We start from the raw sequence: 13,716 nt of genomic DNA on the forward strand, positions 1-13,716 counted from the left end.
CACCATCAATGTAGTGAGAAGTGACGTCCCGCAGGGTAAGGCGATTGTTGACTACACGCCATGCAAGTGCTTGTTGTTTTGGAGAACGTGAGCCATCACCAACGCGTTTCCAAACTGACGACCAACGAGATGCATCCCATGTACCAATGTCCCCGTGGACACTGGCAACATGCCTTCTGAAACTCTCACTCCATTGAGGCGCGATGACTTCACTACCGTCTTCAGTACGACCGTGCAGCCAGAGCCGTCCGTCCTTAACTGTGTATTCAAGCATGGGCTTACTTCCTATAACAACATAGTTCACGGGGAAAACAATTTTATAGTTGACGGGTGGTGGTATTTGGAGAGTGGTCATGCGAGTCTGTAAGCCCCAACACATTCTTTAGTGAATTTCCAAGTGAGCTCCACCTCGAGTAACAGTTTCAGAGCCAGTGCTTATGAAATGCTGCTCTTGATGATAGATTGATGTGGTCCTAAAGAATTAAGGAGATTTTTACTAAGCTTTCATCTTGCTCGCACCTATCCACTAACAATTTATATGGTCACTTTCAGATAGCTAGCCATTACCGTTGGGCACAAGTTCAAATCCAAGCACATGCGGGATGATGGTGGATGGTTTTCTTTCGCCATGTTTGTAGTTGACAGAACACGAAGAAAGACAACACCTATTGAAAAGCGCTTTACCAATGTCGTGAAATTGACGAAGAGAGGTTCTTAACCATCACTTTCAAAGTTTGCGATCTTTTATTCTGTTAAATTAACCAATGCAACCTCAAGGTTGAATATATTCGTTTATTCTACACGTGAAACTACTACGAGTATGTGCCTATATGCCTATATTAATACCAACGAGGTCGAGAACCAGTCGAGAGTCCCTTGCTTGCTCGCTGCTCTTGGGTGACGATTGCTGTAATTTTTGATTATTCTTCTTGGTGAGTATCAAACCGAAGACACGACTCGGAAATACATTCATGGAGAATTATTTTCACAGAATGGACGGGTTTGCTACGTGGATCGCTACTTGATTCTTATGTATGTCTCAAAGCTCCTTTGTACTCAACAAGAAACATTCAATTTCAAGCTTACGGAACGAATCGTGCAGCAATGGGAGCCAAGGAAGTAGCTCTTGATTTCATCGGCAAGATCAACAAGATGCAAGCTGATGTAAGTCCGTAGCAAACTGTAAATCTTCGTGTCGATTGCAATTCTCACTTGTAACATCCCTCACACAATGCATGTAGGAAGCATGGAATTGTGCCAGCGATGATGTAGTGTATCAGATACTGCCCGGCAAGTTACGACAGCCGCCAATGAACAAGAAACAATCGTTAGACCAAATGAGGGACGAATTCAGCATCTTTAAAAGCTACTCCATGACACCATCCAAGGTTATTGCTAGTGGGAATCTCGTTGTTCTTCATGTAAGCATCGTCGATTCACGCATTTACCGCTCAAGGCCTGACACATCATCACTCGTACAGCTTCAAGGCAAAGGAGACTTGAACGATGGATCTAAATACAGCCAAGAGTATGTCATGTTTCTTACAGTCAACTCTAGTGGCAAGATATCGCGGATTGAGCACTTTGTTGATACTGCCTTTTCTATTAAATGGGCTGGTGATTATGCCAAGAAGCTTGCTGCTCATAAAAAGGCTGTTGCTGCTCAACTGTAAGCATTATGGATTGCCACCAACTTAAAAATGATCATTTGATGTAGTTTGGTCGCGTATAAACTCTTGAAAATATAATATCTAGTATTTGGTTAGTTGGTCAACGCTTGCTTATCACGTTAACACCCCTTTCTCGTCACTTCTAAACTCGTTCTACCATTAAACCCAGCAACCTAAACAATGACGGCGTCGTATATATCATTCGAAAACGCATTTTACGCTGTCACAGGTCTGGCTACAAGTCTGATAGGCGGTGCTCTCGTCTTGTTATGGGTGTAAGTGGATTAGAGAGGTTGTTTACAATAACGTGTTTTTCTCAATGTCGTTTACCAACTCCTTCAACCTATAAATCAACCATTACCTAGATATCAAACATCACTGATCTATCCTGCCGCTTTTCCTGAAGGATCAAGAACTGTATGTGCCATCAGTCATTTGCCAAAACCCTACAACAACAGCTCGACCTAAACTCCATGTTGTCTCATCATAGGAGGTTTTCACTCCGGACAAGTTCTCCATGCACGACTGGGAAGACTTGACTCTCACAACGCCAGACAATCTCAAGATAAAGGCATACCTCATTCGCAGAAAAATCGAATTGTCAGGTGCTTACAATGATCCATCAAGAAGCAACAAGAGTATTGGTGTTGATAAACTGTCGCCGTATACGATACTTTATTTGCATGCTAATGCTGGAAATATGGTATGTGGTGGTGATCGTCTGAACCATGAAGGAGATTTGGCGAATGTCCTGCCCTTTTTTGCCTCCAGTTTAACACAATTTTAATATAGGGACATCGCCTCCCATTCGCATCACTATTCTACAAATCGCTTAAATGCAACATATTCATGCTCTCGTATCGTGGTTATGGACTATCCGAGGGTAGTCCATCTGAAGCAGGAATCAAGGTCGATGCACAAACGGCATTGAATTACCTTAAGGAACATCCAACACTGCGATTCTCGAAAATAATACTCTTTGGGCAATCTATTGGTGGTGCTGTTGCTATTGAGTTGGCTAGCAAAAACCCGGATTTGGTGGAGGGAGTTATTGTTGAGAATACGTTTTTGAGTTTGGTAAGTACGTGAAGTACGTGAAGGGGTGTGGAAGATCGCATTTGACTTGCCGTCGAGTTGTTTTGTGTGAGAAATCAAAGTCGACACAGTTGTCTTGAGCAGGTTCTTTTCACCTTTTCTTACGCTTGAAAATCAAAGAAATAACACATATAAATGCACCTATTAGCCAAAACTGATACCCCACGTAATGCCATTCATCGGCCCACTCGGCTTCCTCTGCCATCAAATATGGCCAACATACAAATCAATCACTCTGATACCTCGAACAATCCCAATCCTAATGCTATCTGGCCTCAAAGATGAATTGGTACCACCATCACATATGCATGCGCTCGCGTCTATTGCTAGAGCCAGCAGAAAGGGGATTGTGGTTGATGAATCGATGGCTACTGTTGTTGTTGGTGACAAGACGGAGTTGCCGAAACTTGTTGTGGATGAACAGGGTGTGAGATTTGTTTCTTTCAAGGAGGGCAAGCATAATGATACTTGTATAGCGCCAGGGTATATTCGGTCTGGGTTTTCCCCCTCTGTCTATCTTGTTCTGACCATCTCTTTTTAGGTATATGGATGCTATTGAAAAGTGGTGGAATGATTTTGTATCAAAGTGATTAACAACGGAGAACAATACCGGTCGTTGTTGTTGGGAGGAGTCATTATGCATTGTGTGTAAAAAGTTAGAATAAATGAACTTCATATTCCATGCTCAATTTGAATTACTTCACCTGTCAAACAGTGACCAGCACTCGTTCCGGAGGAAACCCCACCTTGATCTCAACAGACTCAAAATACCTAACATCTCAGTGAGGGTCATGGTAACAGGCTTCATTCACAATCATCAAAATGAATAAAGTCCATCTGAAATTTGTTGGCACGACGTTATATCACTGTACGGAATGGAATTCTGAGGGCATTCCTGACTGCAGTGGGAATCTCTGAATTCTCAGAGAGCCTCCTATTTTGTGGCCTTTCGTGACGTTGTAGCGGTAAAAAAACAGAACAAGGTTTACAATGATGGTGAACCAGTGACACCAGCATCACCACATTACAACAAGGCATACACTGCCCATATTATGAATATGCAGCAATCACCCCAACACTGCTGCTGCATGTACAGTTTGGAAGACGCCTAAGAGATCTGTGGAAGTGCAAAAAAAGAGTCTCAAATGGTCAACAATCAACGTTTCGTTTCCAACAAGCAGTAATTTAGAATGATATTCGTGACTTGGATCGATGATTCCCAGGTAGGTCAGATCATCATGGGGTTACATCTTTCAAAGCTAAACCGCAAAAGAGACCAGCGAGACAAAACCAGTTTCAAATCATCCCTTTGTGCTCTCTCCGACGGTCTCAGTATGCAGTTTCGACAAACAACCCAGTATCGATCCAGAGCAATAAATACAATTGTGAGAACTATTGACAACGATAGCTAGATCTAGAATCTCGCAATACGTGTTTCTTAACCAAAGGCACAAAATGGCAAGCCTTACACAGCATCAATGAACAGCGCATCAGCCAACATATATTGCACCCGCTGAATCAACAATCCCGATACAAGACCCATTTTGGAGTACAGCAATGGACAAGAGCAGTTCAGACCATTGGTAGATTGCCTGACAAACAGCCACATTCAAATAAAAGAGATTTCGAGACCGGAATAATGATGCTCTGTCTGATGGCACTGCTGCAATTAGAAGGGTGTTGACTATTAACGCTGAGATTTGCACTATGAGCAAGAAGGTCTGGAGAAGCTCCCAATGGTAGTAGGTGTATGCATCCAAGTCATCCATGGCCGTCCGTCAAATCCGTGTGTGGGATGAGTATTAGACTTTTTTTCAAGCTTTGCAGGTGTGATTTGAGTTTTTCAATTGGTGTGTGACCAGCCTATTCCAAATTCGGGGTGTGTTTCTTGATGGAGATTTTCCAGACAAGGCATCCGTGGTGTTCAAAATGAGCCGGTCCTCCGGGCCCACACAATAGCAGCAACAGAAGATAGCTTAGTAGCAAATCCTCTTTTTTAACAGGCAACTCTTCAGCAAACCCTTAAAAAACGTAGTGGAGAAAGTGTGCTGCATTCATGAAGAAAAGACAACGAAAGCAATAATTTACCAAAACACAACCACCACATCTCTCACTCCTTCATCACTTCATACTCGTATCGTCGATGCAGCACCATCCTGCATGACAGCCCTCAGAGTCTTCAATGCAACAACACCTCCAGCTCCCAAAAACAAAAGCGCAGTCCCACAATAAAGAATCCACATCCTCTGATACCCCACCACCATCTGGTCTTCACTCTTTGTAGAGATAACAAACCATTTCATCATAGGCTTTGAGATTGTAAGCACACCAGCTACACTTTCTTTGACCCATCCAAGGACAAGCACTTTACAACCAGCCTGGATGACGGATTCAGATACGTATTTCTCCTTTACTGTTTGGTCGATTACGAGATCTGCTTCGGATGTGATTACACCAATACGTGAGTTGTCGTTCGGGAGGGTTATACCCCACGGGACTTCTTGGATTTCTTCACGTTGGTGGACGCGGACATCAGAGGCGTCTCGGACTCTGTTGCCGAGGTATTCTGTGCGTACAAAGCAGCAGTCGAAGCCTGATAGTGGTGCTTTGATCAGTTTTCCTGATAGAGGGAAGGTTTGTGTCAGCATGATAAATTCAGAGACAAAGAGGCAATCACGCGATGGAAATAAGCTTGATTACCAGCACCAGCATCGGCAATCCCTTTAAGCTTCATGTAAGCGCCTGAGCGATGCCGTCCTCGAGCATCAAGCATCTTTTTGATGTCGGATTTACTTGACGGCGAGGGCGTATTTCGAAGAATAGAAACATATTGACCATGATGCCAGTATCCAGTGAATAAACTAGGATTGATAATGGAGTCGTTAGTCATAGTGTTGGGACGACTTGTTTGAGCTTTTGGCTTTTTGGAATTTTGCGCAGATGATGAAGTATACCAGTAAGCGCCAATGAGACCTAGAGCCGATGCACCTATGTAGCCTTGGGAGGAGGGCGATACGAATTCGTTGATATTGAATTCTGTTTCCATCGCTAAAGTTTATAATTGTAAATTGACAACGGAGTTTCTTGAGAGTTAGAACCTTCAGAGCGATGCGAGCAATACTTGGAACAGAATATGAGGTGATTTCTTATTTGTGATATATTAAACCACATGTTCTCTTTAAGTCAAACACGTTGCCTATTGGCTCTGCTACCATCTCTACCATCACATAAATCATGTGAGTATCCGTCATTAAGATGAAGATTGTCGTATCAGCTTGATCGTAAAACTTGCTTCATCAGGTCACGGGTCACGGAATCATCATCGATCTTCACTTCGCGCTTCTTGAAAATCCAGAACACACATATTGCTACAATGCAGCGGCAATAACGCAACAAGGGTCTTGCAATAACATCACCACACTGCCGTGGATACCAGTACTCGTTGAGAAGCAAAATAATAAGCCTAATAGTCTGCTCTCCTATTATACAGTTGCTCCATACAAACTTTTGTTAGAGGTTCCCGATTGCGGCAGTAAATTGACTTGACAGAAGGAACTCGACGAACGATGAAGTTGAGACCAAGTAACGTCTATTTGGTGTCCCAAAATCCACCAAGAGTATCAGTTACGTCCAGGATCTACATGTACGAACATTGAACATGTACAAACACTGACTTCGTTTACTAAGCAACCCTTCAATCTGCACGTACCTGCAGATTAAAACTTCTGGATCAATTTTGGCTTTCTTGGTTCTTTTCATTTGTTCAGAGTTGGTCTGAGAAGTTTCGACTTGTGGTTGTTTCTTGTATTGTCTGTCCGATTCCAAACGGAATTCCAACATTCTCCTCCTCGTCAACTGGATACTTTGAATGGCTTGCACATAAAAAACACAATTACAGATGCGGCCAGGAATTCTATCACCACTCGAGAACGATCTTTGTAATCACGATTGGTTCTCGTGAACTCCAGTCTTTAAAGCAATTGAGGGGTGGATCAAGCCGTACTATGTTTAGATTGACTAGAAGGAAGCATGAATCGAATAGACCACTTTCAGTCCTTCATGGTGTCTGTCACGCTCACACCTTGTAAATGAGGGAAGACTTGTGAGAAATGTGATGCTGGATGTCCCGATTGTCGCTGCTCCCCCGAATAACTCGACTAACGATACGACTATCGGTACATCGTTTGCTCAGGGAGCAGTCAACGACTCGATTGTGCCAAGGCGGGTGAAATTCTGGTCCCTGCTTCAACTGCAGTTTGCGGGATGGATACTAGTATCGAATACAAACCATATCGAGGCCTTTTAAGCCTCAAACCCACTTGCGCATAATTATCCAACTGGTGCGTCCAGTTGTATGCAAGTTGGTGATGATATTGAAGAGTGGAAACTCATAGAGGCACGACTTCCATCTCCTCAACCCACGTCATCCACCACATATCTCGACCTTCACACCACCATGCATTCGCACAGGAAATACAGGTCAGCACCTCGTATGAGGTTCTTGACTACACGTTCCCCAACAGACACACCACCGAACAATCCTCTTTTTGGCAGGAAACGAGTCTCGGTTTCTCTTTAGTCAGTTTTACAAGAACATATTAGATCTAACCATCTCTCAAAACACAGACACTCGCTGCCCAGATATACGGAAGAAATCCTGGGATGGACGAGTATATTGCTCAGCGCATGATGACATCTGAAAGTCGACCAGCTCCAACTTCGAATGTATGGTCAGAATCCGAGCCCCCCGTCATCGAAAAGAGGCAATCAGGACATGTAAGGTAACGGAACAGAGCAGAAGGGATCACGCTCGTCGTCTCGTATGGAAGCTGAAAGTCCACGGAAAATAGCAGCCTTGTCTGGTAGGGGCACCAGACGACCTCCTAAGAAGTTCATGTATGACCCGCCGTGATCTCTGTAGTAGCTTCAAACATTGTAAATACTGCAACAGTAGGCTGTAACAGTAGGTGCAATATATAAAAATATCTGAAACAAACGTAAACTGTCTCAAATTGACCCACTTATTGTCCCTTTTGATACATGAAGCATCGTATCAAGGTTGATTCGTCTTGACGAGTATAGGAAGGAAACGTGAATCGGGGATACGATTTGTTCTTGTCATATGTGGAATTTAATAACTAGAGGTCCCAAGGTCTGTACAATCCAAATTCCAAAATATAACACAGGTATCATTTCCAATATACACAGCACTCCCAACACACTCAAACTCTCACATGCACACGTTTTTGAGGAAACCTCTTCCTCGCCCACCCTCTGATAGGCCCCAGCATAACAAACCCTTCAAACAGCATCGTAGCAACTCCATTCACAATCATTATAACGAATAACGTCCATCTGAACGATGTCGGTAATACGTTATGTCCTGATGCGGAGTGGAATTCACCTAGCATCCATGGCTGTGACGTGTATCCCAGTTGTGTGAGAGCCTATAGTGACAATAATGGTTGAGAGTTTTTTTCATGGTCACTTTTGTCCACCCAACAAGGCAGGAGCGAGACCACATAAATAAAGTTCACAACACCTTCGAAACAACAAGACACTTACAGCAGGAGTCCCACAGTTCACATGCAGCAGGCATCCCAATGGATTAGGATCCGCAAGCGTGACATATGCAATGACAAACATAATCACAGTATAGATCACTAGGAAAATCCAATTCCTGTAGAATGGTTGTCGGAATTTACTTCCGAGATTGAATACGGCTGCTGAGTGCACTATTTGGAAGACGCCCACGAGACCTACAAGATTTGAGAAAGGATGTGTAAGGACAAACATGAATGTTTTGCAAAAGGCAAAAAAAAAAGTTAAAAAGACCGATTTTTATGAAATTTTACAATACCTGTTACTTCGGCCTCATAATTATCAGCAAGCTCCCACCATCTTCTGATATCCACATTGCGTCCATCAAACATATGACAATAGTAGAATCCTTGCACAGAGAGTAGCGTGATTGAGATTATTAAGAATATGAAGTCGATGGATATTTGACCAACAACAGACAGGATTGTTTCTGGACCTAGAAGAAATCAAATCCATGTGAACAAATATAAAAACCCCCCTTACAATTGCAAACCATACCAAGCAGTCGCGCAGTAGGCCTATCCTTCCCCAACTTCCTCGCGGGCCGCGACGTGGTCAACGCCCACGCCAACGGCGCCGTACTCCCGTCAACCAGAATCCACAGCCACTGACTCATATTAACCGTAAAATAATACTGAATCAACCCCATAACAGCCAGCACCTCTCCATACACAATCAGATACTTGTAACTTGCGAAACTGGTCGACAGAGCAGCACGACATTCTCTGATCAACATAGGAGCAGCCATTGGTGATTTCGATTTAGCTGAAAAGTGGGCCACGACGGATGATTCCGAGTCGGTTGTTAGAGCTAGTCCGACGTGTGCTGCTTTGAGGGCTCCGGCGTCGTTGCCACCGTCGCCACACATGGCTGTTATGGCGAGGGATTGGAGGAGCTTTATGGCGCGGACCTTGTCTGGGGGTGTCATGCGTGCGAATATGCGGATGTCTATGGTGTTCATGTTTTTCCATTAGTGACTGCTTTTATTTGCATTGACAATCAAATTTCGAATAAAGCTTACCGAGAAGGTACGATTGCGCTCGTCCATCAGCAACTAGAAAATTAAACGCTGGGCCGGTAACAGCCAATTCAACAGGCCGTGCAGATGTACCAGCACGAGACACTCGTAGTAGTGCTTCCAATTGATTTAAATCAAGTGGCTGATCATCGTCTGCGTTATACCATGCTACACCAGCCTATGAGAGAAAATGAAGGAGTTAGAACCAATATACGAATCAAATGCTTTGCACTCAAAAGCAACACCAAAAAAATCGATCCCAAAGCGTCAGAATAAGACTTACGTGTCCCTTCTCATCCTTCAAATCCCCAATAACAACTAACCCTCTCTCCCTTCCATCTCCGTCTCCATCACCACCACCAACAAGTCCCGCACGACGTGCAACGTGCACAGCAGTATCCACATTGTCGCCCGTAATCATAACAGATCGTATCCCACCATCCCGTAACTCCTTCAAACCTTCCACGGCATCATCTTTCAACTCATTCCTAAACAAGAGCAGTCCAACTAGCGATGCACCAGCTTCTAAATCGTCCCGTGTCGCATGGTCGAGTTGGTCTAACGTATAGTTCGGTGGGAGTGTCTTTGATGCGATAGCGAGCACGTAGCACCCGTCTCGTGAATGGTGTTGTGCTGTGGTTGTATACGTGGATGGGATTGATGATGGTGTTATCATGCTGCCAATCTTCTCATATGAGCCTTTCAGATACACAGTCAACTGATTCGTAACAGTATCTCTCACAACAACAGACATGTAAGCGTCCCGATGATTAAACTCGAATCTCCTTTCAATAGACAGTATCGGATCAATAGGTGCTGATGGTATGATTATCGTCTTGCCGGCCGCAGTATGGGTATCATGTTGCACTCGTGCACGAGTGGATTTAAACATTTCGACATCTACGAAATTACCGACGAGGGAGTCATTGATTTGGGAGACGGAGTGGCATGTGAGCATTGCACGACGAATGTCATTGGTTGGGAAGGTGACGAATTCTCGGAGGACGGGACCAAAGCCTGGGAGGTGGGGCTGGCCTGCTTCGTTTGATGATTTGAGTTTATCGATGGGTTGTATACCCAGGAAGTCTAGGCCTTCTCTAGTCAAAGTTCCTGCCAAAAAAAATCAATATGAGAAAAAAAACCTGAGATGCGGATCCCAAATTTCTTGTAGAACATACCAGTCTTATCCCACGCCATAATCTTAACCTTCCCACCAAGCGTAATCCTCGCCAAATCCGTTACAATAATTCCATCTTTCCTCAACCGTTCTGACGCAACACTCTGTCCAATTACAAGCACAGCAGGCAATAGTGGCGACAATACCTGCGACACGGTAAACATTCCGTAAAACCATGCATCTACTGAACTAGCTCCCAGCATCCATATAGACAAGCACAGCATTACAGTACCCCATATCATGAGTCCCGGAAACACGATTTTGAGGTGTTCGTAGAATATAAATGAGATGGCGGTTGGGTATAGGATATCGCGTACAAGACGTCCTTTGCAAGTCATGGCGCCTGTTCGTGTCACGATAGCAATGTTTGTATCATCCTGGAGTTGCAGCACTCTACATCCCGCGAAAACCGTATTCACTTTCCCAGCTCCCATCTCATCATACATCACATCACCACGAATAGCATATTTTACGACAGGTAATGCTTCACCAGTTAAACTCGACTCGTCAACGACCACACCGCCTTCGACAAGCACTGCATCAACGGGAAGCACACCTTGTTTGATTTCGATTGCGTCTCCCGGCACGATATCGGTAGTGGGAATGTCAGTCCATTTGCCGTTCCGTTTGACTCGGACGAGACCTTCGAAGGTGGCCATTTCACGGACGCGGCGGTGTGAGAGGATGCCGAAATAGACTTTGATGAGACCTGAGGAACCGATTATGAGGCATAGGACTGCGGCCATGTAGTAGTATGCGTCTAAGTTTTGTCAAAGCAAATTGTCAGTACGTGTTCCTTGTATGCAGAAACGATAAAGTATTATAGTCGCACAAAATCAGATCCTTCTTCGATCACGACATAACGTTTAACACTTACAATAAAACCAAACCCAAATCAACATCATCTGGTATATATACATCCAACCAGAAAACTCTTTGACAAGAGCATCCCTCCAGCTAGCCTCTGGAAACGACACCTCATTGAACCCACACAACTCCAACCTATCACTCGCACTAGTACTCTTCAGACCAACGCCTTGCCTAATAAAATCACTTCCACTATTCCCAGTCGCGAATCCAACAACCTCAAAATTGTTATCCTTGGAATCATACACGTATCTCACACACTCGAATTCAAAGTACGAGCGCCCCGATGGAGTTGTTTTGATGGGGACTACGGAGACGAGGACGTCGGTTTTAGTTATGCGACGGATGCGTTTCTCGAGCAGTTTGATGCGTTCCATGAATGTGGAGGTATCGGATGAGAGGTACACTGCTGTTTCGATGCGTTTCTCAATGTGGATTAGAGTTGCGAGGGAGAGGTCACAGCGGAGGGAGAAATACGTGGGTAGTTTGGAGTCTGATGTTTTTAATACCAGAAACCTAGTGGATAAAAAATGTGTTAAAAATGTTCAGATTCATACAATGCAACAAAAACAAACGATAGGACGATACTCACCAAACAGTGACAACATGCCACAACAGTATAAAAGCAATGCTTAAATTCTCATAATTCACAAACAGCATCTGAGAGTCTGCGTACGAGTATCGTGGTACCAGACCATAATAATCAGCTACAAGGACCGCTAGCACGATCAGCCAAGCCGCTGTAGCAACAGACACAGACCGATACACCATAGATCCAAATCTGTCAAATCGATAACCCTTGAAATTGAGCGATTCTTCAGGGTTTGGCGGCGATATTAATTCTTCGAGAGCGACATCTGTTAGGTCATTGTCATCGGTAGGTTTGCGGTATCGTTTTGTGGGTGTTTGGTATTTCTGTGTTAGGCAAAAAGGGAATGCTGATGAGATAATCAATTCGAAAACATTGAAACAGCAATTCTTTCTTACCATCTCACACCAAAACTTGTACATCGCATACACAACAAGCACTCCCAGCTCCCCCACAAAATAAACATAAAACGCAACAAACTCAATCCTATTCCAATTGATATCCGGATCAGGGCGTGGAGCACACTGCATCAAGAACGCACTTGGCGTATTATTGACTACAGTAACAGGCATGACACCTAAATGTGCAGCACATGTCTGATATAAAGGTCCATCACCAGTGATTGCATCTTGTGGGTAGTCGGACACGTTCACAATGAATGTTGAGCGGAGACATGGGTATAGTGTTGCTGTTGTCAGTACTGGTGGGTAGAAGCCGTATGGACATGAGCAGACATCCGCGTAATGTGTATCACTAATGGAAAAAGCGTCAGGAACATGTTAAAAAAAAGTATACCAGATAATTGGGCATACCAGTCTTGACCGATGAATTGACACTGCCCGTTAGGACAGTAATGCATGTCACTTGGACTACAAGAGAAGACTTTAAAGATCCAATTCAAAACATGCAACCACGGTCCCGCACTAGAGCTCCTACCATTGAGGGTATACTTCAACAGGACAGTCGGCAATATCAGCTACACAGACAGTGGGACAGATTTGGTTGTATTTGACTACAGCTGGACAAGCACGTCCATTTATATCGAATTGGTTTACTACCGTCAAAACGAGAACGTTAGCAAAACTCCAAGATAGTTTTAGGTCTTAGATCAGATATAACTTGTTGAACTGGATGCATCGGTGCAGTAGTCAATGTGTACGATATGTTTTGTCGGAGTGTCAAAAAACATGATCATTCCTCAAGCTCATAGATGCACGATCGAGTAAGCACTAATACCTGTCATTACGTACCTGTATTCCACGTTCTAGCATTCGATACACTTGTATAAAGCGACAACAAGAAGAATAACTTGAGATAGGTTGATTGTGATTGCACAGTTCGTCTCGAGTTTCCTGCCATCAAGTTGCCAGAACTTGCAAATAGAAGCCAAGGACAGGAAGATTAACGGATTAGAAGCACTTGGTTGGGTATAGAAGACCTTCTTTTCCTCTGTTCCTAGCTTGTATTTTTGTTGAATGTGATTTTGTAACTGCGGCAGTCTTTCTTCTCACACACAAAGCCAATAGTGGAACGGTAATGACAGCCACAGACGCGAGCTCAACGTGATATTCCAAGTTAAAGCAATTCAAAGATTTAAATTTAATTGAAGATTACTAGACAGTGCCCTTGAGGTTTTGGCTTACGACTTACGACAACTTGCGTGAGTGAACAAACGTTAACGGACCACATCTATGGATTC

At 43.9% G+C, this 13,716-nt stretch overlaps 3 protein-coding genes across 3 annotated transcripts; 1 reads left to right on the forward strand and 2 right to left on the reverse strand.

Moving 5' to 3' along the window:
• Positions 1–1,850: 1,850 nt before the first annotated feature.
• Positions 1,851–3,355, forward strand: SmJEL517_g06257 (uncharacterized protein; the record flags this gene model as incomplete). Its single annotated transcript, XM_031172183.1, has 6 exons — positions 1,851–1,945; positions 2,036–2,087; positions 2,161–2,373; positions 2,463–2,747; positions 2,914–3,248; positions 3,307–3,355. 6 exons carry the CDS (start codon positions 1,851–1,853, stop codon positions 3,353–3,355), a joined length of 1,029 nt encoding a protein of 342 aa, XP_031021839.1.
• A 1,536-nt stretch (positions 3,356–4,891) lies between these two features.
• On the reverse strand, positions 4,892–5,811 carry SmJEL517_g06258 (uncharacterized protein; the record flags this gene model as incomplete). Its single annotated transcript, XM_031172184.1, has 2 exons — positions 4,892–5,385; positions 5,466–5,811. 2 exons carry the CDS (start codon positions 5,809–5,811, stop codon positions 4,892–4,894), a joined length of 840 nt encoding a protein of 279 aa, XP_031021840.1.
• Positions 5,812–7,987: 2,176 nt separating this feature from the next.
• On the reverse strand, positions 7,988–13,376 carry SmJEL517_g06259 (uncharacterized protein; the record flags this gene model as incomplete). The annotated part of the gene is made up of 13 exons (XM_031172185.1): positions 7,988–8,212; positions 8,331–8,524; positions 8,626–8,802; positions 8,865–9,314; positions 9,388–9,562; positions 9,668–10,494; positions 10,563–11,321; positions 11,439–11,944; positions 12,021–12,343; positions 12,416–12,770; positions 12,830–12,886; positions 12,954–13,071; positions 13,268–13,376. 13 exons carry the CDS (start codon positions 13,374–13,376, stop codon positions 7,988–7,990), a joined length of 4,275 nt encoding a protein of 1,424 aa, XP_031021841.1.
• Between the last annotated feature and the right edge of the window lie 340 nt (positions 13,377–13,716).

The sequence above is a fragment of the Synchytrium microbalum genome, assembly GCF_006535985.1.
Source record: "Synchytrium microbalum strain JEL517 chromosome Unknown SmJEL517_scf0099, whole genome shotgun sequence".
Taxonomy (NCBI): Eukaryota; Fungi; Chytridiomycota; class Chytridiomycetes; order Synchytriales; family Synchytriaceae; genus Synchytrium; species Synchytrium microbalum.